General features: G+C 43.2%; 1 protein-coding gene across 1 annotated transcript in view; it reads right to left on the bottom strand.

Moving 5' to 3' along the window:
- Positions 1–20995, bottom strand: part of LOC138268570 (methanethiol oxidase-like) — a 52311-nt gene extending 31316 nt beyond the window's left edge. Inside the window, exons 1-4 of the mRNA XM_069218346.1 lie at positions 20866–20995; positions 4231–4284; positions 2093–2205; positions 954–1139 (exon numbers count right to left, since the gene is read on the bottom strand). Of these exons, the coding sequence (XP_069074447.1) occupies positions 954–1139; positions 2093–2205; positions 4231–4284; positions 20866–20869 (357 nt within the window). The 5' untranslated portion in view covers positions 20870–20995. The remainder of the gene's footprint in view (positions 1–953; positions 1140–2092; positions 2206–4230; positions 4285–20865) is intronic.
- Positions 20996–24583: the final 3588 nt, after the last annotated feature.

Below are 24583 nucleotides of genomic sequence, written 5' to 3'. Positions count from 1 at the left end.
CCAGCATTGTGAACTCCCTTCACCTATGCCCTCCTACTCCTGAAGCACTCCAGAATTTGTTGCTTTCTGCAGCAGTGCCTGCTTAATCCTTTAGGACTCTAGAACGGAGAGCTTCATTCAGCTGCGCACTCTAAACATTATAAAACTGCAACAGGGTAAGCTCCCTCCAGCAGTGTACCCTTAATCCCACGGAACTGCGGCTGGGTGAGCTTCCTTCAGCACTGCTATCTTAGTGTTAAAGGACTCCAGTAGGGTCAGCTTCCTACAGCAGTGCCCTCTTAATCATGTAAGACTCCAGTAGGTCCAGGCCCCCCACAATACTGTAGAACTTTGGTACGGTGCTTCCCTTCAGCAGTGCCCCATCCACCCTTAAATGACTCCAGTGGTGCAAAATTCCTCCAGGAATGCCTTATAATTGCTAAGAGGACTCTAGCAACGATAGGATCGTCATCGGTAGCTGAACAGCACGGCTCTGCAGGTGCTACAAACCCAAATACTGGAAGCTTCCGTCAGAAGTCGCCCCCTCACTGCCTCAAGGCCCCAGCAGCCTATAGCAGTGCCTCTCCATTGCAGAGCAGTCCAAGTATTCTCCAATACATGTTCATCAGAAAAAGCCCTTTGCCTTTCAAGTCAGCCATTTCTATGAGGAAAGGGCCCTCCAAACTACTTTAGTCTGCCTATTTTCAGACAAGGACACTTGGTCCACCCAGTCTACCTATTTCCCTGCTTGCTGTAACACCTACACACAGATCAACGTTTTACCCTTGCAACAGAATTTATGTTCTGTCTCCTCCTTCCATCTATTCCATGTTACCTCTTACCCTTCCCTTCTGATCACATCTTGCTCCCCAGTACACCCATGGCACTACACATTACCCATCTTTTTCTGATGCATTCTCCTGTCCCCACTTCCACAAACCAAGCCTACTTTTATCCCGGTGGAGCATGCATACCTTGTGCAGTCTGGGAGCCCGCTGATCCGTCCCCACATCCACGATGTAAATTCGTGACGAGATCAGGCTGAGCAAAACCAGGCGGTCACGCTTTTTGGTGGGGTCACCATAGCAACTACTGCACGCATTCCAGCCCAAATGGTGGAGCTCATCGAGCATGTTAGGCATTGGCAAGCGGTGAATGATCTATGGGACAAAAGGGGTGATACTGAACTACATCTTAGAAATGCATGAAAGTACCCTACTGAAACAAAGTGCAGGTAATCAAAAGATTTTTCAACATACAAATGTCTCAGAAAGGCCAAGTCTAGGCCCGTACAGTAAATTTCACAATTTCCATATAATTAATTCCTCTCACATGCAGAAGAGTAAATACCCATCACCTGCAGAGGAGATGGGAGCAGCCAATCGATTTTAGAGGAAACCATAATTGAGAAGGTTTATAAATGGAGATGTGCAGAAGTACTTGCTCTAAAGAGAATTATAACAAAAGAAACCTTCAATTTTGTGATGATGCCTAGTATTTAACTTGCTTTTATCTTAATCCACTAGCAAAACCTTTCTAACTCAACAGAATGTATGTGTAGCATTCTCTCCAAACAGCGTAATGTGAAATGTTTTTATTTTGCCTATTTTATTATTTGTCGAATATTGGTGCACTATTTCAAATATTAAGAATGCTAACAACATGTTGAATTAAAACATTTGAAACATCATGTAAAAGTCAATATAATTTTCAAGTGAAAAAAAGCACGGCCTTGCTAGAGAAGTAAAACTTTCAGAAAATTATAACTTTGGAAATATTTTGGCAAATATCTGCAGTAACACACATTCACTATTATTACAACCATTGATGTGCTGCTACAGATAGTAAGAGAAACAAGTTTGATATCTCTAGGTATTAACCATTTACTAGCCCTCGGGGAAAAAGTAATAGCTGATATCGTAATCTATTTCAAGCTGTCCTTTTAAACATTTCCTCCTTTTCAAGAGAAATGTAAAACTCTTCTAAGAGGTTTAAAAATATTCCATCAACAACCAGTAGAGTTTTGTTTTAATCTTCATTAAGTGGCTAGGTAACCATATACCAACTGTTTCATGGAAGCTGCGGAGAAAGGCCTGGTTAAGTTGCCCCGTACCTGGCTGAAGGTTGGAGATTTGGGGTCCACATCCACTGTGGACAGATAGTCTGGCTTGTTGGTGCCAGTGTTGCGATAGATGCAAGTCACATAGATCAGGTCCTCCTGGGGAGCTAATGAGAACAAATAGCAAATACACCATCAAAAAACTATTGGTACAAAAATAAACTTAGGTGGAAAAACAGGGCATGCTAATCGGTGTTCTGCCAAACAAAGAAACAGTTCGGAGCCATAAAGTATGATAATGGGCACTGCTACAAAAGAAAGAAATTGTAGGAAAAATATCCATTGATCGTTGACCTTAAGGTTCAAAAGGACCGTAAGGGCTAACTTAGAGTTTTGTACCAAACCACTGCTTAGAAAGAAAAAAAATAAGTGCCAGGCATGTTCAAGCACAAACAGGCAGTGAAACTGTTAATTCAAATGAGAGTTCAAAAGAAAGCTCACCTTTGGTGTGATGAGGATTTCCCAGCTAGCACAGAACTTAGCTGAATGGATGGAGGAATTAGTTTTCTTCAAAGCACATAATCCCCACCTTGTATGATCTGCACTATTTGCTCTTGAACTTCAATGTCAGAATATAGCACAGAAGAAGTCGGCAATCAATACAAGTGGCACAAGTTTGAGGACTGCTATTTATTTGTGCTTCTATAAAAAAATATGTATCCTAGCTCAGAACATGTGAACATTCATAACAAACATTATACACTATAAAAGAAATTAGTCAATAAAATGAAAACAAAAATAGTTTACTCAGTACAGTTCTGCAGAGCAAGAAACTTTCTCACTGAAGAAGCAAAACTCATCTTGTTTTGTGGCCCATGTTTGATTGTACTGTGATGATACTCTGCATTTCCAAAAAATGCCTATTTTTTCTTTGTACTAATGATTGATATGATTTGCCTCCATCCCACACACTGGCAACATCACGGTAGCCTACCTCCATTTGTAATTCTTCTCAAATATTCACATGCCTTTGATTTTAAGAATGGAAAATTACAGATGAGAAAAAATTACAAATACAAATTAAAAACAAAACTCTTCACTACATATCTAACATTAATCATCTAGCAAACAAACATTTGCAGTTGAATTTTGAAAAATTAATTGCTGTACTTTCAAAAGTGTGTGAATGATTTAGGAGAATAGATGTTTGAGAGGCTAAAGGAACATGTGGAATCATCCATGAAAAGATTAACAAAAAGTCTTCAACTGGGCAATCTCTGTAAGCATTTATAATCATATTGAATGTGCTAAAGGCCACAGACTGATTCACCCTCTTGCAAATTAGGAGAGGTTTTCAACTACATAGGAATTTGAGAATCTCAAAAGATTAATTTTTCTCTAGCAAATGGATACAATTCCATGGGTCATTATCTTTTTCAAGGATCATTGTGGTTGTCAGCCGATTGATTTCTGTGTTCAACAAAGAGATTTGTCTTTGTAACAATAAGAATATTTTTCAAAGAATCCAGTTATTGTTTTTTCAAAAATTGGTTGATTTTTTTTCTAAGAAAATGCTTGGTTATGAAGCAATCAATTTCCCTGTGCAATTAGGGGGTTTGCTTTGTAGAACATTGGTTATGTTTTTGTAACATTTTTGTCCATTTTTGTTATTTTTGCAAAGCAAATGGTTTGTGCAAACGCGATGCAAAGCAAAAACTGTTGTTAGGCAAATTACAGAGCAACATTTTACTTTCATTTTAAATTGCCTAGCTCACATAATTAGAATCATAATGTCCTTTACTTAACCAGAAAATGAATTTCACCAGGTTTCAATTTATTTAGGTGTTTTGTAAAGTGCTAGTAAATCAGAGTATAGTAAACAATATACAGTCGACACTGGGTTGTTAAGTCTAGCAGGAATGGGTGCAGACTGTTTACTTATATTCAGTACCATATAGAGGTGGATTCTTCAAATGACTTATTGAAGAGATTTGTTTAAGAAGTTTCCCAATTCAGATAAAGTTAGGTTGAACTCAGAGTTGGGGATCAGGACATTCCACAGTTTGGGGTTCATAGGCAATTTTTGATTTTTCATTTGTGTACACACTATGTTCACAGTATTGAATGTGAGGAATTTAATGATGTGCTGAAAAGGCATAATTCAAAGTACAAATAATAAATCATCTCACTACCTTTCATGGCATCCAGGGGAGTCTTGTAACCAGGACCACATGTTGCACACTTGGCTGATGAGGGAAGAAAATAAAAGCAAAGTTTAACTTTTTCATCAGATTCCCAGCAGCACAACCTGTCATGCTACTATGAAAATCTAGCACACTCTATAACACTGGTTAATGCTACATCAGTTTTAGTGTTTTAATGGCATTGTAATGGATGAACAATGTTTTTGCATACGTTCCCATAGACAAACATAGTGGGTGCCACAAAGAGATCATTAACAATTTGACAAAGAAGGTCTAAGTGCTCCAATTTGTTCATTAGGATAATTCCCATTTACAAAATAGGGCAAAAGCTATTTGAATTCTATTGCAACATTCCATGTTGTATCTCTTTAATCAAATTTGTGTTTCAGCAGATAAATATGCTGCAATCAAAGATCTGCCTGCACTTTGCAAGTCTAATTTTTGAGTTTCCAGACTTTGCATTTTATTACAAGGGTATTGCTTACAAAAGCACCAAGGAGTCGAGCAACAATACAATTTGTTATGCACCAAGATACAGTTCAATTCTATGTGTGTGTTATATTAACTACAATCGTATGAACAGTGTTGGATATTCTATTAAGTGTTCATTTTTTATGCTGCTGGCATACCTCCCCTAATTTGGACAATCAACGTGATGTGGAAACGTGCAATTTGTGAGCGCTAAGCATTCACAATAAGTATAGTAGGTGTAAGACCATTTGTTCCCATAACAGCGTAATATTACACAGGAGTAAACCCTATGTAAGAGGGCTGGAGTCAGCTTTTGAAGGTGTTCTACACCTAAAGCTTTGTGAATGCTTACAAAGGAATAGGGTTCTGTAAAGATTCTTACATGTAGGAAGGTCTGATCAGATCCCAACAATACATTAGAGAGTTATGGAGCCAAGAAATTGACAATTTAGGTTCTAATCCCAATTATGAGACACCGCGAGTTGGGGAAGATCTGTCCTTAGAGAAAACTAAGGATGAACGATTAAGAGACCCAAGTCTTACAGAACTAGTCGACCTCCTGAAAGGTCTAGACCCCTCTTGGATAAGCATCAAAATGACACTGAAGGGGCCATCCAGTGACTGATGCCACAACAGGTCTCAGAAGCCAAGTAGGCATTATAAAACAAAGGAATGTTCTGAAATGCCTATTGTTGGTGATTGCTAGCAATAGATGGGGGACTAGGAAAAGGAAACTTTTTTTCTCTACACGGTGTTGCCTCTTTAATAATCTTGTGGAATTGTCAAACGTCTTCCCTCTCTTCCCTCTCCACTTCTCCTCCTCATGTACCCTTTCCTCTCCCTCTCCCTTATGGATGTATGTGTATATTGGAAATATTATATACTAGTTCTTCCTTCTTAAATGTATATATTACCAGTATAGTGGAAACAAATGTGGCTCAACACATTATTTGGAGCAACTGTGCTAATTAATATGCATTCACACCTTATTACAGCACCAAGTTAAAATTTAAACAAGAGAAATTCACTTTTTATGCCTTACATGCTGCATGTAACAATTATTTTACATAAAGAAACAACTTTCCTAATAGTCGTGATAGCTCATCTGTATGATTTTATCTTGCTGTGTTACACAAATGTAACCCTTTACGCCCTGCTTCTTGTTAAATACCTTTTGCTTAAACAAATATGCATGAAAAAATGCATTGGCATAAACCATATGCAGATGTACAGAATATAATATGTTATTCATTACCATTATTGATGGAGGGACATCATGGATTCACTTGAGGTTTCACCTCTTGCGAGGCATGGCACCTCCCCACACTCAACAATGGCAAAAATAGAATATCACACTCTGCACATCCGTATATATATCATTTATGCCATGGAAGTGAAAATAAAGCGGCCCAATAACAAACCTTTCTGTATTTGAAGCAACTGTGCTAATAAACACGCATTCCCACTCTAACTACTACACTGCAAATGTCAAATTTGATCTTATTACCAAAGTATAGCAAAAGTGACAAAAGAAAAACATTTTTAGAGCCTCGCAGGATGTGTGTAGCAACTCTCCTCAATATCTCACAAGTGTAATTTTACCTTGCTGAACAAATTTAAACCCTTGCACTCTAAGTTTGGTTAAACATTTGTCAAAACAAATACATTTATTCATATAATCAGATTTACGGTATATAATATGCTACATATTACCATAGCATACCTGTCGACTGCTTCCTTCAAAAATATGGGTGAAGCTAGGAGTTTAAGAGGGTCATATATATATATATATATGCAAAAAAGAGAATAGAGAACTCTGGGTAGTTCCCAAGTTTAGGTGGAGAGCAGCTCTAGTAAGGAGCACCCTGCAACACCAGCAACACTCTAGATTTGCTCACCTCAAATGTCTGTTTATCTAGCAAAGTATTTAAGCATTGGATCAGCACAGTGCTATCCACGCCGAGCTAGATAGTGACAAAGTCTTTTGCCATTTATACAGCAAAGTCTTTAAGCGTAGGTTTGACACAGTATCAACCTTGCCGAGCTGTAAAATGACAAAAGCCATTTACCACTCCAGGCACAGTATTACAGCTTTGGACTGATAAAATACCATCCAAGCCAACCTGAAATGAGTAAAAGCAACCCCTGACACGTGTTTCGCTCTCATTAGAGCTCATCAGAGAGGTTTAGCTTTGTCCAGACACAAGGGAGCACCCAGTATAAATCAAAACAAATCCCTTTCAGGGTTAGAGTGACGCATAAATTATGCAAAAAAGAGAATAGAGAACTCTGGGTAGTTCCCAAGTTTAGGTGGAGAGCAGCTCTAGTAAGGAGCACCCTGCAACACCAGCGACACTAGATTTTCTCACCTCAAATGTCTGTTTATCTAGCAAAGTATTTTAGATAAACAGACATTTGAGGTGAGCAAATCTAGAGTGTTGCTGGTGTTGCAGGGTGCTCCTTACTAGAGCTGCTCTCCACCTAAACTTGGGAACTACCCAGAGTTCTCTATTCTCTTTTTTGCATAATTTATGCGTCACTCTAACCCTGAAAGGGATTTGTTTTGATTTATACTGGGTGCTCCCTTGTGTCTGGACAAAGCTAAACCTCTCTGATGAGCTCTAATGAGAGCGAAACACGTGTCAGGGGTTGCTTTTACTCATTTCAGGTTGGCTTGGATGGTATTTTATCAGTCCAAAGCTGTAATACTGTGCCTGGAGTGGTAAATGGCTTTTGTCATTTTACAGCTCGGCAAGGTTGATACTGTGTCAAACCTACGCTTAAAGACTTTGCTGTATAAATGGCAAAAGACTTTGTCACTATCTAGCTCGGCGATAACACTGTGCTGATCCAATGCTTAAATACTTTGCTAGATAAACAGACATTTGAGGTGAGCAAATCTAGAGTGTCGCTGGTGTTGCAGGGTGCTCCTTACTAGAGCTGCTCTCCACCTAAACTTGGGAACTACCCAGAGTTCTCTATTCTCTTTTTTGCATAATTTATGCGTCACTCTAACCCTGAAAGGGATTTGTTTTGATATATATATATATATATATATATATATATATATATATATATATATATACATACATACATACACACATATACACACACACATACACACACACACACACACACACATACACACACACATACACAGACAGCCTCTAATTATGAGTGTTGCGGGCTGAAAAGGCTGCCCACCAAACTCCAGCAGTCAGGTTACCGCCAGTGTGTTCCCCTTCCCAATGCCCCTATTAAGAGTCTCCCACTGGGTCAGCGGGAAACAGCCCACAACATTGACGCCGGCTCATAAGTGAGCCGGCAAAATTGTTGCAGTTTGTAGCGTGCACCTGCACCCATCAAACTTTTCTGCAGACAGTGAAAAGCGCAACAGGGCTGGCCATGGGGGCACCTGCACTGCCCATGCCAAGTGCGTGGGCAGTGCAAGGGCCCCCCACGGAGGCCCTTGCACACTGTCTCCGCCAGCCTTTACATGCATCAGGACCGCCAGCACCTCCAGTGGAGGAGAAGTGGCAGTGCTGGCGGTCCGACTGTGGTGCTACCGCCACAGTTGTAATGTGGCTGCCGGACCGCCACATTGGTGATGGTCCGACCACCATCACGGCCCTTGTGGTCTGAAGACCGCCAGGGTCATAATGAAGGCCATAATTTCTTTCACACAAAAAGCAAAGTGGCTAAACCCACATATAATCTTAAGTATGATATTAAAGTAGCATGACTCTCAAATAAGTACACGGCTGTCAATATCCTACCTTAAAAGAAGCGTGACGTCAGACGTTAAAAAGGGTGATCCTAGCAAGTCTAGTGCAGAAGGAACAGTTTTTAGAGGGTGCTATGAGTTCGAAAAGCGTGCAAAGTCATTAAATGTCACAGAGGCATTTTATTCCTTCTGATGAACGAGTGAGACTGGCAAAATGAGGGTACGTTGACAGGAACATGGTTATACTGTTGCAAAGTGCCGGATTTGCCATGGGACCTCGAAATTAATGCAGTCTTTTATGTACAATAAAGTAGTGGGTAAAACCAGTGCTTTAAATGGGCAGATATTGTCCGGTTCGGAGTACCTGCACTTCTTGAATTTGAAAGTGAGAGTGCCTGCACTTTTCTGTACTACTGCAATGCATTTAACAGGACAGAACCATCACTTCTCAGGACCAAACAGGTACTCTGTATAATGAGTACCAGTACTTCTATATATTCCCAATCTAAACGACTGGGTAAAACTAAATCTTTACAAACGTCATATTTAAAAAGCATAAACATGCCCCATAATTTAACTGGATGTTCAGTAAATGCACTGTGCAGCAAGGTTTTTTTTTCCTGTCGTTCAGATGTCCTTTATTTGTACACCATTGTGTAAACAGGTGCATACAGCTGGCCTGACTAGACCCACACACGCCACATTTTGCTTCCCTGAAGGCACTCTTTCCTGGGAGCTCTTGCGATAGTGACGTAATACAGAAGGCCACACAGGCTGAACCATTGTTGGCTGAACCTTTGGCACAGGAGAGGCTGTCGTGCGGAGGCAAGACTAGCTTTTGACGGAAGGAAAAGATGCTTTGAGCAGACCAAAAAGTGTGTCAACTGATAGCTGTTCACATAGTGGCTCTTCTGCTATGGCGGAGGAATGTCGCCCCCCAACGGCTGCAGCTGCAAACCTTTAACAATAAAAACGATAATAAACTATGTTTATTATCATTTTATTGTTAAAAGGGGGGGGCCATGGGGCATGATAGGGATGGAGGGGCACTCCCCTCAATGCACATGTGTTTGGCTGGCCGTCTTGGGCCGGACAAACACACATGCGCACTGAGCTCTCTTTTACCCGGCATTGTGTTGCCAGGTTGGAGAGAGCAGGCAGAGGCTCCCATTCTGCCTCGGAGCACAAATCCAGGGAGCTCCAGCCACTCCCATTGCTGCTTTCATGCTGCCAGCAACATGAGAGCAGCTTTAGGATTGGCCGCAGGGCAGGCTGGAAGCCTGTGCCTGCAAGTGAAGCCAGCGGAGCGGCGCAGCGGCTCGCAGTAAGTTATGTTTTTTTTTTTATGTAATGTTGTCCCAATTGATTTTGTGTGTGTCTCCCCCCGCCCGCCACGTGCTGCGCCGCCCCGCCCCTTTACCTCATGGTGAGCCGTGATTGGTTGTTCACAGCAGTGGCCAAGGACCAGAAGCTACATGGAAGGAGAGAACGCCTTTAGAAGTACAGTTCATTTAATCACCTGCAAGGTTGTATTATTACGTAGCTACTGGAGAGAGATTTGCCGATAGCAGCATTTTAAAGTGGGAGTAAAAAAGATTTATTTCTTTTTTTAATTGTTAACCTTGCCTTGCACTATATGAGTTCTACTGGTGACTTATATTTTTCAGTTGTATGATACGCTGGTTAGGTTGATTTTTTCCAGTTATGCATTGACCATAATGTCAGAGCCTGTAAAGTTGCTATAAGGACTTTATGTAGAGGTGGGGGGATCCAACTCATTAACAGGGAGAACCAAGCCAGAGCCAAGCCAAGGGTCTGGCTAGGTCCTTAGAGCTTGTGCACAGGCTGGAGCCCCGAACATGTTTATCATGAAAATCATACAACAAAGCATGTAAAATGTGATAAAGTCTCAAACAAAATTCAAAATGTATATCTTTAACACATGGACGCTTTGACATTAATTTGTCACATTAGACCATTCTGAAGTACTTAGCAAAAAAGATAGTATTTAAACATAAACTCAGAACCTTTTCTGGCCCCATACCATCACTGGCTTCAGTTCCATTTGTGAACCAAGAGTCAAGTCAGTTGTCATGTGAACCATGTAGGAGGCCCAGATTATTATAGACCAATATCATGCTCTATTGACACAATAGGTTTGTCTACTGCTGGTATTCTGAACTCGTGTATTTGAAAGTGCTTTCATACCAAATATGAAGAAAAAGTAGTTTTGATGAAATAAAATATTAGCCTAAATAATTTAAGCAGGAAAGCCGCAATTTATCCAGGTTTTCTGGTCATATTGTGTGGAAATCAGCCACTTAATGGGTACCTATTTGTCTCTCCTTTTTATGTTAACGTTTTGTTTTAACCTCTTTCTGCAGCTTTAATATAGCATGAACTTGACCCAAGATGTTGAAGAGCTTTACATAAACACCAGTTACCTTATGCAAGGTCACATTCGATTTTTTTTTTTAGGCACAAGGAGATTAAGTGATTTGTCGAGAATCACAAGACGTTGGGCTGATGCTGAGAATCGAACCTGGTTTGCCAATTCTAAAGTCAGCAGCATTGGCTGTAACACTACATCCTGGGCAGGACAAGGGAGAAGTCAAAAGCCACATGAAAGCTTGGCTCGTTATGGGCTCAAAGTACGCCACTCTTCTCTTAACCACTGCACTCTACGCTAATGCACTCTACGTCACTGCACTCTACTCTGCATTACTGTACCCTACACCGCGCTACTCCACTCTACATCACTGCACTCTTACACTCTACTCTGCATTACTCCATTCAGCTCTACGCTGCTCCACTCTGTCATAACACCCTACATCATTCTACTGCACTATACTCGACTCTGCACTAGGCTACTCTATACCACTCTACGCCACTACTTTCTATGCCACTCAACTCTACTCTGTACTCTACGCCACTGCGCTCTGTGCCACGCTACTCTACACCACTGCCCTTTGCATCACTCAACTCTACATCATTGCACTCTAATTTATGCTGCTGCACTCTAGGACACTGTATTGTGTGTCGCTGAATTCAATGCCACTGCACTCAATGCAACTGCACACTACCCCACTATACCCTGCAACACTCTACACCAATGCTCTCTAAACCAGTCCATTTTACACCACTCTATATGACTCCACACTAATGCTACTCCAATACACTTCTCAGCCACTCCACAAAACTCTACTCCACTCTTTGCCATTCCACTCTACGACACTGCGCACAACTCTCCTCTACGCCACTAACTTTAGCCATGCTAAACAGCAGCCATGCTGGTGAACAACATGGCTAAAACACATTGGCAAAGGCAATAGTTCTTGCATAGGCAAGACCTATTGGCTTTGCCAGTTCGTATTAATCCATGAAAGAATAAATAATTAGGTAATTTTCCTTCTGCAAACCAACAGAGGGGGATGTAATGAGAATAATCTAATTTCCTATTTGAACGCATGCTAATTTTCCAAGGCCATGTAACCAGTCCACACTGTTCAACCAGACAAATGACTGGGCTGACAGCTTGCACAAAACCTTTAGTGCACTTGAGGTCACTTTCACGCCCACTATAGAACTGGGAGTTTTGAAAAGTTGCGAGACCTGTTCAACTAGTATAAAATGGGTAGGATAATAAGAGTGGTTCTGCACAGCACGAAATCTAGAAGAGGTGCGACTTAAGCTCAACAGCAAATATATCCTATTACATTTTGATTGGCACAGGGTTGCGGCTGCCAGTTCTGTACAATTCCATAACCCAGATGCAGTTTAATTCCTCCCGTCATGGTTCAGTGACATCCTAATGCTAATCAAAAGGTGAAGAGGTTTCTGCTGATTATGCCTCTTCTTTCATTTCCATTTTCCTCTGTGTTGAAACATGTCCACATGAGTCATCGGATAAAGCATCCAAGTTCTGCACCAGGCTCGCGTTTCTCAAGTGGGAGGTACAGTGGGTTTTCTAGACAAAGGGTTTAGGAATCGCACTCAGGTTCCCACCATTTGGAACACGGCATTTGCACACCCGCAGATTTGTTTTTATGTCCAGACCTCATCAAGGTGGACGAAAAATTGATTTTCTCTTGTAATGGACACCATAAACCGAATTGCTTCTTGGTAATCCCAATTGGTCGGGGAAAAAAGGTATTGAGGCACAGCCAAGCTTAGCCCTCTAGAGCAGAGTTCAGAACAAACCTGGGGCTGAAGGGGGGGGGTTAATCTGCATCAGCACATTGTATGGGAGAAGGGTTGGCATGACGTGTATGTGGCTTGTCCAACATAGGCTACTCGGCCCAAGATGCGGCTCACTGATGCCCACTACCTGGATCGTACAGCCATCAGAAGGTGCAGGTCTTTCTGTTCTAGCCCTTGCTAGGCATCTCCTCTGGCTTATACCTATTGTTGTCATTTCTTTAAAATATACTCCGAGTGTGCTTGCCTCTGCCCTGAGAATATGCCTCCCTCGCCTCATAATATTTGTCTGTTTCATGTACCACTGTTCTTCATATGGAACTCTTGCTCTGCAATTTATAATTGATTATTCTACATCTCAAAAGTACACAAAATCATGACATTGCGTTTTTATCTAATAGATGTTTTGTATATAGAAGGCAATCCTTGTTTGTTTGTTCCATTTCAGTAGACTTTTAAAAAATATTTTAGTCATGACTCAATATACTAGGTAGACCTATTGGCTTTGCCAGTGCTTCTTTGTTTTTCTATGAGCTCTGTGTACTGGGTTGCGATTGAACCGGCAGATGGCACATGCTACACGGTCTCTGGAAATCTGCGTCTACAAGTGGGATTGGAGATTAAAAAAAAACAAAAAACTGCATTCATCCTACAAGTCCCCTAAAAACTGCACAGATTATGCACCAAATGTTGCATTCCCTGCCTATTAATGTACCACGCCGAGAAACAGAGCCTTAAAAAACAAAAAGGAAATCATAAAGGAGGATACACATGTGAATACCTCCTTCACTTCGGACCAGTAACTCCTTTGGTCTGAGTGATGCCCTGGGTCGAAGCATTTGCAGATCAAAAAATGCAAAGCTGGAAATAAGCTGCCCATCAGTCAAATAGGCTGCACTGAACATTTCACTTCCCAAATTGCCAAAGGGTGTTGTTTTGACATGCTGAAGCCCTGTGTGGATTGGAGCATTGACGGTCGATCCGTGTTTTCTATTTCAAATGTATCTGTCGGTATTTTAAAAAACACCCAATATAAAAATAAATAAAACACACAACACAAACCAATATTTTTGGTACTTATATAAGACGTGTTTATGGACCCACTGCACTCTTTTACATAAAAACACTAATCTGTGACCTCCATGTTACAATCCACCTGTTAATCTGTTCCCTAACCAATGTGTCTGCAATAGTTTAGCCATCAAATCTAAATGGCTGTATTCATTCTCTTAAACATGTTATTCCAAGCCAGTGCAGGTTCATTCATCCATCACGCCTTACACTGACATTGAGTCAGCGGGTCTTCAGCATCTCCCCACACCAGCCGGCCCAGGTTGTCTCACTGCCTCATTGCTGCTGCATCATGTACCTTTAATGCAAATGGGATCTTATGGAGCAAGGAGGGGACACTTCTGCTTTGCCACAAAAATGTGCAGATTATGATCCTTTCCAAAGGCATTCTGAAGCCAATACATGTAGCCCCATCCTTTCAAGGTGGATCTCTGCAGTTTCTTTGTGCTGTGTTAAGCAACAGCTGTTTCTTATGACAAACTCTCTGGCAGACATTGAAGTGCACTACAAAAGGTGAAAGGCTAAGATAGCAGTCATGACATCAACCCATTGAGCTACTTTACCAGAAGAGATCATGCTGGTGGTTTCAAAGGCAAAGTACAGTGCAAGCTTGCTTGGTGGACAGGTACATAATATGCATTGAGCGGTGCAAGTCTTAGGCCAACCGCAGGTGAGGTTATGGCGCACACAACAAAGCAATTAACCTCTTCAGATGATGGCAATGGAATTGTGCTGGCATTGGGGCAACTAATTTGTTTTAGCTTCAGCACATATGGGGCTCATTGCCATTTTATCTGATCTTATTGTAACGGTCTGAGCATGGGCATCCGCTGGGGGTGGTGGCGCTTTCCCCCCTCCCCCTGGATTTAGGTACAGCCTGGTGTGCAGGCGCACAGTGTAGCATAACATTACGGCTGCTGTAGTGTTACGCTGCCTGCACTAGTACAGCCGCGGCCCCTGCCAAAAACAGTCCAGCACGCAGCGGACCACCTCTCCCTGAAACAAATGTCTGCGGACGCCCGTGGGTGTTCCGTGAACAAGAATAAAAATGAAACTTGAAATTACTGGGCGAGCCTTTATGAGTGCATGAATTTACATTGTTGTCATTTGTTGTTCAGAGGAGCAGCACACCATGTGGCTGTATAGAAATTGGGTACTGCGGGATCATTGGAGGACGCATTAGTCAGCTTGACTCCATGTTATTTCAAAACCATTCATACTCTGTTATTAATCTCTGAGGACTAATAACGGGATTAATAACAGAGTCATTCATTTTGGAAAGGCTTTAATTTGCTTTCAACAAAAGAGTGCATTACAAATGTAGTTCTTATGCAATATTGTTTTCGTATTTTATCTTCACTAGTAGAAAGCAGAGTTGGCTCAACTGCTGTATTTTTTTGTTTCGTGTAAGCTTCAGCACCAAACACCCTCACTTATTTTTATTACACCTTAGCCTTATGTCCTGGGTCACAGCCCCGCGTGACCCATTACTTCCTTATTTATTCACTTGTCCCTAACTTTGGTTTTGTTTTCTAAAGTTAATGAATAAAGCAGTGCAGTATATTTCTGTACAAGTATATTGTTTTCTCAACGTTATGACCCGATTTTAATGTTTTCCTAGAATTTAGGGCCGATTTTTTTTTTTATAAACAAATGTTATTATTTTTAAGATGAAAATCACCGAACAATTGGCACAGACAGTACGGTAAGATCCAACTCCAAGCATCGTTGACAATTGACAATAAAGCATTTAAAGCATTTCAGGGGACATACATCACTTCATTTCATGACTCAACATTAAGGGTCGAAACCCCAGCACTTACTTATGGCAACAACCCCAGCCACCTACCCCATACCCTCTCATGGTTCCAGGGACAACCCCTTGATTCATACACCAGTTTTTCTTGATTTGCTCACCAGTCTACCCCCCCCCCCCCCCCCTTCTCCATTTTTGGAGGGACGGACCGGTGGGCGAGCTCCAGGCCGCGGCAATGTCTCTTTTGGCGACCAGCAGGGCCATACCAACGAGGGCACAATTTGCCCAGGACCCCCCATGCCCTCCATCACCCCCAACAAGAATAATTTGGCAGACATCTGCAGCTCCAACACCACACTTAGTTCATGGATTACCTTACCCCAGTAAGCTTGCATTACTGGACATGACCACACCATGTGGAAAAAGTCCGCTGGTTCCCCTGCATATGGGGACACTGGGCAGTGGGGCGAAGACCAGCCCGGCAGAGCCTGGCAGGCATTAGATATGCTCTGTGCAAATTGTAAAATTGCTCTGTGCAAAGTCTTGCTGACACTGCCAGCACCCTAGGCGCCATCAGCGTCTCCATCCATTCTCTTTCTTCAAAGGCCCCCACCTATGATTCCCACTTTGCCCTTGTCAAGTCCAAGCCTCCCGGTGCATTATTAACTAACATTTTATAGACCTGGGAAACTCCCTGTCCTCCTATATTCCCCATGAGTAACTTGGCCTCGAGTGGGCTGAACTCCAGAAGAGGGCTTGCAGCCGACAGGTGCGTTCCCAAGGCATGCCGAAGTTAAAGGTATCTGAAGAATTGCGTTCGGGATAGTTGAAAGTCTGCCTGCAGTTCCTGAAATGTTTTCAGTGCGTCACCCTTCCACACATCTCCTACTAGTGAAATGCCCAACAAGTCCGACTCCGCAAACCCCTCCAACGCCGCCGTTGCACTCAGCCATATCCCCGTCACAACGGGGTCTGAAGGGTGTTAATAGCGCTCCAACGGGTATGCTGTAACGCAGCGCGCCATGCCAAGAAAACCCCCCTTGTAATCGCTTAGGGCAGATTTTGTCATGCAATAATAGTTTTTAAAACATGAGGGGGGGGACCCAGGAACTGGATGGACTAAACCAGTAGTTCCCAACATTTGACTCCTGAGGACCCCCACTGAAAGCCGGGGACCCCCAAGCAACTTGTACAATTTAAATTTCAAACATTAAAACAGTAATTCACACAAAATACATAAACGACCAAACAAATACTCGAATTGATAATGATATAATTATTTTATATTGAAAAAATATGCAAAAATCTATTCATTTTAATGGGAAGGTTGGTGCTGCATCTTGGCACCTAAGCTTTCAATTTTTGGTTTTGTTTAGGAAGGCTGAACCCTCAGGTCAGATTCTACATCTCCCGGGCGATTTCTGTTTTTATTTTTTAGGTATATAAGATCTGAGAAAGCTTTTTTCACATAAATGTGGTGGGGAATGGAAGTAAAACCACAAGAGCCTCTCACATCGCCATAGCCTTTCTGTTACATGTAATTCATTTGTTATAACGCACCTCTCATACCACTGTAGGGTGTTGGTGCCCTTTACAGGGGACTACAAGGTGCAGGATTTACATGTCATCAACACTGGTAGGCATTTTCTAAGAGGGCTTGCTCTGGAAAAGCACAAACTCAGGTTTCAGAACATAACAGTGGTTAGCGTTGACTTTAATAATAAGAATGTATTTCTACGAAAGCAAACCCTTTTTTTTAGCAGCATAAGGATAATGAGAGACTGGAAAAAACAAACTTTCTAATTTGTGCCATGCAATTTGCATGCAGCGGTTTGATGGCAGTTCATAGCTCTCTCTGCTATGTTATGATTGTAATTTATAAACTGCATAGTAACAAAAGAATCTCTGTAACAAAAGCAGTAACTCACTGTGCTATGCACATAAAATACTGTTCTTTGCAGCAGGCATATTAACCATCTGCGCTACCTTAGATGAGTCAGAACTGCCACTAGACAAAACTCCCATCTTGCTCCAGCAGGTACATTAATCACCAGAGTTATCTTGACGCTTTTATGTTCTTTGGAAAGCTTCTGGTTGTACACTGAACTTTGAGGGCTTTTACATTGCTGCACAAATAAAAACACGCATGTGTTACTGTTAGAGGACCCAGCTGGAGAAGTGCCTTTCTCCCGGGCCAGGCTTGCGGACCCCCTGGGAATGTGTCACAGACCCCAGGGGGTCCGCGGACCACAGGTTGGTAACCGCTGGACTAAACAGTAGCTTATCATGAGTCAAGAGCATCTTTACAGATGCAGCAACTGGCAGCTCACTGGGGTGTTAGGATGCCTAGTTAAGGACACTGCAGCACAGATGTCCCGCTTAGCTTACTTCTATTTTTTTTAAAGTTTATTTATTTTGGGTTTTGTATAGAGCAGCATGTTGCATTTCAGCAACCTCAGAGCACTGGTTTATTTAATTTTATTTCCTAGCTTTTGTGCATAGCTATAATGTCTGGTTTCGCAATGGTATTATGTTCAATCTATGTATTATATACACCAATTGCTCCTGTAATCCCCACCTTGTCTTCCCATTTACTATCGTCTGCAATGCATGCTCCTTCGATGGACCTGCTGGGTCTTCTCTATTGCATTAAACTTGCATCACATACGGGAGAATAGCTAAATAATGATAATGTGTCAAATAAGACCATTTATCTGCCCATCTCCCCGTCTGGATCCTTTCTAGTCTCCGCTTCTGACTTTGCTCACAAAGGTATCTTTAGGTATCAGGAACTCTGGAGGCAGATGGGAGCCCGAATAGAGCGCGCGCGCTCCTCCCTTCTTGCTTGTGGACGTACACGGACAGTACGTGCCTGTATGTACACCATGTTGCAGTCTTCAGAGAGACAAGGATGGCAAATTTTGCGGCATAAAAACGTACATTTTCTGGCACACAATGGCATTTGTTGCGGCATTATTGTTCCACCACTTTATTTTACTTGCAATCATACCTTTTTGACCTGAAAAGCAATGGACACTTTTCTATCAGTGTTCCACCTTGATATAGGCATGTTTTAGGTATCTTAGATTGTTTGTTTGCTATTGTCATTTAGTGTAACGACATCAGAAGGGTGAAAAATGAATTGATACTGCCAGTATTCTATCTCATATCCTGCTAGTTATACTAAAATGTAAACAGCAAGGGCTTAACTCCGCAAATCCCATGGTACTTAAACACCTGTATCTCCAGCCTCCATCATCTCATCAGCAGTCGCAAGCAGTAAGCCGGCACCAGCAGCGTCACACAAACTTCCATAGTTTCCTAAATTCTCTGCCATCTCGCTTCTCCGGGTGGTGTGCAGCAGGTGGCAGTAGTCAAAGAAGAATCACCACAAGGTGCGTTATAGCAAAGATGCAAAAGTAAAATAAAACACACAAACACACTTCTGCACTTCTATTTCTCTCTCTACAAGTCTACTAGCTTCAAGTGCCGCCTCACTTCGAGGCGCACTGGCACGGAATAAGCATGCGTAAAGCTGGAAACCAGTTGTTGATGTAGTCAGGACCAGAGAAAGAGTGAAGTAACTACAGCTGTTGCCATTGATTAGTTGCTGTTACATTGTACTGCAGTTGCATCTGTTTATCGCTTCGTACCGCTGCTGAAGCGCATTTGCCGAAAGATAGCGCGCTCCTCGGTGGGTGTCTGTGGGTAAAGGTTTGGTGTCACGCATGATGACCAGAGTTGTGTTTTGTTTCTGCCTCTTGGTGCATCCTCACTCTCTACCCTGCAGGAAGTCACTGCATCCTCATAGCGCCCCCTACAGGGACTGTGCTGCATCCTGAGAATGCTCCCTGCAGGAGCTCACAGCACCATCTCATGCTCCACACAGTAGCAGATCACCGCAGCCATCACTCCTCCCGCCATGAACTCAGTGCACCCTCAAAGCACTCCATACAGGAGCTCCGTGCACCCTCAAAGCACTCCATACAGGAGCTCCGTGCACCCCTCACAGCACTCCCAGAAGATTTCCATCCACCCTGCCATCTGTTCACTCATCTTTTCATCCACTCATCTTTCCATCACTTTACTCCGCCATCCTTTGGACTGCCCATCCAGGTATCCAGGCGCTTTCATCCACGAACGCCTTTCCTCTGACTCCTTTCACCTGTCCCTATGATATCCATCCACCCCTCTGCTCTGAGATCCTTTCCTGTCTATCTACCTATCCATTCACTCTCCTGTCCATGAACCCATCCCTTTACTTTGCTATCCTTTCACCTGCCCATCCGCCTATCAGTCACTCATTCATCCACACACTCATTCATCAATCCTCATTCATCCATTCTTCCTTCTTTTCACTTTTCCTTCCAAAATTCCTTGTTTCGTTCCCTGTTCTGTTTCCCAGGCTGTCGTTTCTCCTTGCTCGTGCTAGCTTGTTCCTTGTGCTGTATTCCGGCGTTGATGAGCTTTTGTCTGCCACTTACTGACAGAAGAGGCTCACATAGGACCCCTCTCCCGCTGCAGCTGCTGAAGCGGGGGGCTCACAGCGCCCCACCTCCCAGCCCTCCCTGGCAGAAGAAGATGAGGGCACACTTCCCTTAGGAGCATACAATCCGGTGCTAAAACTCGAGGTACAATCATGAATACTGAATAAAACAGAAATAAAACAAATTACAAAAAAAATATATATATATATACTACCAATAAATGCACAGGATGGAATCAAAGACTGGAAAATCGTCCAGTACCCCTTACTCTGTGCACCCCTTCCTTGCCTGCCCCTTCTCTCCCACAACAGACACACTCCTCTTCAGAACCGGGCTGATGCCCCCGACCTCTGCACACTCATCTCGATGGGGACCTTTGGGAGCCCCGGGCAGGGCACAGGCCTCTCCCCGCGCCCCGGATCTACCCGGTGCAACTGCACCGCAGCGCGCCCCGGCTTCCATTCACCGCCCTGAATGCAAACCCTCGGAAGGCGAGAGTGGCGGGGAAACGGATTATTTGGGTTTCGATTTAAACCAATCGCCAACTGAAGCAAGCAACCCCCCGACAGGGCCTGGAACCGTTTGCATCAACCGCTACCAGCCTTTCTTCTTCGGTTTTCGGCCAGATAACATTAGCAACAGAGGGCTATTTTGTCTCCGAAACGTTGGAGCTAGGTCTGCGACGTCACCGGGGGAGGCTTGCACGGCTCTATAGAGAAAACCATAACATAAAGCATACAACCTCCCTGTGCAAGCTTTTTGTGCACTAGGGATGTTTACAAGAATCATTTCGCGAAGATGAGTAACATCAAACTCCGACTGGTCGGTTGTAAAACCAACAGTTTGCAAAACTGGGCACCCCGAGAGATGGCCGAGGAGCGTCCTGCCCTCGTCAGCGGGCGCTCCCTTACCCTTACCCATGCTGCGGCGGGATCCCGGGTGGCGCGAGGCTCGAGCAGTTCTGAGTGTAAAACTCCGCGGATCCTGGTTTATCCGAGGGAGGGCGGAGGGTGCGCCGAAGGGCTAGAGGCGAGAGGGGCAATTCCACAATCGCGCCAAAGAAGTCGCACGAAGGAATGCAGATAGTGTTGCCACCTGGCCGTCTTGTTTCGAGTCCCAGCCTGTACCAACGTTACGAATATTACATAATCCTTGTATTTTACCCCATGACAGTACATAGTACATTTAGGAAGAAAGCACTTTAAGATCTGTTTTGGAACTGTCTTAATGAGCCCTGGCTGCTAATTAAAGTAAAGCAAATCAGAAAAGCCTTGTTAAAATAGATTGCAGACGATAATATGTAAAGTTATATTTAAGTATCACGTCTGGGCTTTGCAGAATCTTAAAATGTAAGCACATAACCAATATTTTTATCCGGTGAAAGTGGCCACCTTTGTCGCAGACAGCTTTAAAACCAACACCAGCAAAATGAAATGCCACAGAATGATAGAAAGAAACTACACCCAGCAGAATACCTCACGCCAAGCAAATAACCCCCAAAGACACTTGGACGTTTATTCTTCAGATTGTGTGTGGGGGGCAGAAGTGACATCACGCATCAGAAGTGACATCACTCATCTTTCGATTAAGGGTGCCAGTAAAGTTATTGCCTGAAAGGAGATTGTACTCAAGTTTGGGGTTTTCTTTTCGCGGCCTATTGGATTATGGGTTTTGGAGTCCTGGTTCATCGGTTTAAACCATAAACTTGAAAACAAAAGTTTGTAAAACAGAAGCCAGTATTGGAGCATAGCGCCCTTGGTGAGTGGTTTGTGGAACCCAGCGGGTGCTTTCATGAACTTTTCTAGCAAGAGTTGCAAAGGTTGTACCAGGGGTACTGCAGGGTCACTTGCCCCTCCATCTTTTACTTAATAAGGGGCAACACCCGTCCACTGAAAACCCACATCCAGGAACATTATCAGGGTATCCCAGATCAACCAGGGCCGCCTACAGGTAACAGATACTGCCCTAACCCCACTCCTCTCTTCCAAGGGTGGCCGTGGACAGAGCCAGGGATCACAACCGGCTCAAAAGTGGCAGCACCCACCACCCAGCAACAGAGAAAGATGTAGTGGAGAAGCCAGTGTCCACCTACAGATGTAAACCCCTCATGCCACTACCACTGCCTGTAAGCATCTCTGCTTTGCAGTGGATGAAAGAATCAAAAAATTAGTGGTGGTAGTGATTTACAATGAAGTCACCCTCACTGGGGTGAACAGAGATGTGAAAAACGTATTTCCGGTTTGAGTAAGTCCCAGTATCTACACTACTTGCAGAACTGTAGATTTATTTTTATTTCTGCGGGCAAAGAGGTGTAAAGGGTTCCTGGGGTAGCGCTGCATGGTCAGGGTCAGGGTAGCCTGTGAGCGAGGGAAGCACTGTGACCCGCTGAGCACTACAGTTGTATTTTTGATGAGGCTTTGAGGTTGCTTTTGCTGAATGGGAGATGAGTTTGTTTTGAGTCTGACTATAGGACAGCGTAGGGCACAGTTCAGCTGTGGTGCAAAGTACTGCTTTGTTAATACAAAACTGCGGCTGCCCATAGTTTTCCTAGGAAGCCTACTACAAACATTGTTGAACCCCAGGCTTGCCGAATACCAAGGCTTTCTAGTTGTGACTACAGTCCATGCCTTGTACTTCCACCAACCTACAATTGTCCCTCTGTATCACACTTGCTGGTCTCCTGTCACTGTTTCCTGGTCTTTCCCATTTGTTGTTTCTTTTCAGCCTCTCTCCCTTGCTCCTGTTCAGTGCCTGATGATGAATATAAGAACCTGTACCCAAAACAACATATCAGTGGTCACCACCTGCCCCCAAAGTGCTGAAACTTTTCAAACACTCAGCCCCCAATCACAGATCTGGGTTAAATCCATCGTTCTTTTGCCCACCATGCCACCCCAATTTGGACCCAGCCATTTTCAAATCAGTCTTGACCCTGTTCCCCATGGGAACAGTCCAGCCCGAACTGCCAGGCCAGGTCCTCTCTGGACCGGAAACAAGCATCCTGGGACCGGTTTCAGGGTATCACCCTTCACCAGCCAGGCTAGCTTGAATCCAGTGGCGCAGCGAGCACGGACCCACCTCTGGGCATAATCTTTCCACTTAGGGCAACTTTAGCAACACAAAAGGTTGGTAAACGAAGTTCTGAAACTTTTCAAACACTCACCCCCTAGTCACAGATCTAGGGTTACCATGCCACTCTAGTTTGGACCCAGCCATATGCAAATCAATCTTGACCCTGTCCCCCATAAGAACAGTCCACCCGAACTGCCAGGCCAGGTCCTCCCTGTTCAATGCAATACATTTAATTTAAGACGTCAGTGGTTTTGTAAAATGGTCTGCTTTGCATTGTTTACATTGGACAGTTTACTCTTTGTGTTGTGGTGGAATATTTTAGAATCCCAAGATGTCAATTGTGAGGCGTGGCTAGTTCATCAATTTGCACTTTGTTTTTAGCTGTGTGGGAAATGGTGAAACTGCAAATCCCAGACTATAAATCAATGGTGCTTAAAACGCTCTCAGTGGCTGAATATGACTCAAATGACATGAGTAGCTTCTAAGCATTCATTTACTAACCTGTGGCTTGGTTGCAGTACTATTGTTCAGTCACTTGCATCTTATTTAAGATTGCATTTTTATCTTTCTTTTCTAAGACAGTGCCTTCAAGCTAATTTATTTAATTTTCTACACTTCCCTGCATTTTGTCACATCAAAATAGCCTCTTGTCCAGCAAGTTCAACCTCTTTCCTTTCAAAGCTGCCTCCTCATTGAAGTCAAACAGCAGATTGCTTGGCTTCCATGGACCTTGGCTAACCATCCAAGCACTGTTCATTTCACACATTTATGGAGTTAGATAACGCTAAGCAAGCAACCTACAGCATACTTGGTAACAGACATCTTTCTCTCTTTATGTTGAGATTGGTCTCTCTCAACCTAGTGAAGCAGATAAGGGAATCCAGGGCACAAAACTTCAAGTAAACCACACAAGTGAGAGACTTACCTCAGCACTGACCAATAACAGGCCTCATCCTTCTGTACAGGTAGTCAAAACTAGAAAAAATGAGCACAACGTCTTAATATATTTAGTCAATAAGGTGATTTGTTATGTACCTGCGAGCTACGTTACACCGCACTTCATGGTGCGCAGTACATAGTGTATTCTGGTAGGATTAACCGGTTCTGCCCCGTTTGCCCACTGAATCATCAGGAAGTCATTGCATTAGTGTTTGACAGAGTCTCTGCCGAGTTTTAGACTGGCACTATTGGCAGGGCAGCGGAGAGCTGGTGAGGTTGGTAGCCAGTTGTCATGCTTCCTTTTTGAGTGAGGGCTCCCAATCCTCATAATGGAATGTGGGTGCTCTAATGTCAGGGGGCATGCTCCTTAAGTTTTGCCTCCATATGCTTTTTGAACTGCCCAGGGAATTTCAGCCCTGCCTACATCCTGAAATTCCACATGCATTGCAAACGCTGCAGCAGATCTCCTTCCTTTTGCTCAGGTAACACAGTGGGCATGTCCAAAAGGAATGCTCTGGGATTTGTTTCCTCATTGGTATTGTAATATGCTGGTTGAAAAAAAATCCCCAAAATGGTGTGAGTTTTTCTTCATTCAAGTGCATTATGAGGACCTGAGTTTGAGAC

The sequence above is a fragment of the Pleurodeles waltl genome, chromosome 12 (genome assembly GCF_031143425.1).
Source record: "Pleurodeles waltl isolate 20211129_DDA chromosome 12, aPleWal1.hap1.20221129, whole genome shotgun sequence".
Classification (NCBI taxonomy): Eukaryota; Metazoa; Chordata; class Amphibia; order Caudata; family Salamandridae; genus Pleurodeles; species Pleurodeles waltl.
This window is presented reverse-complemented; position numbering and strand designations above follow the sequence as displayed.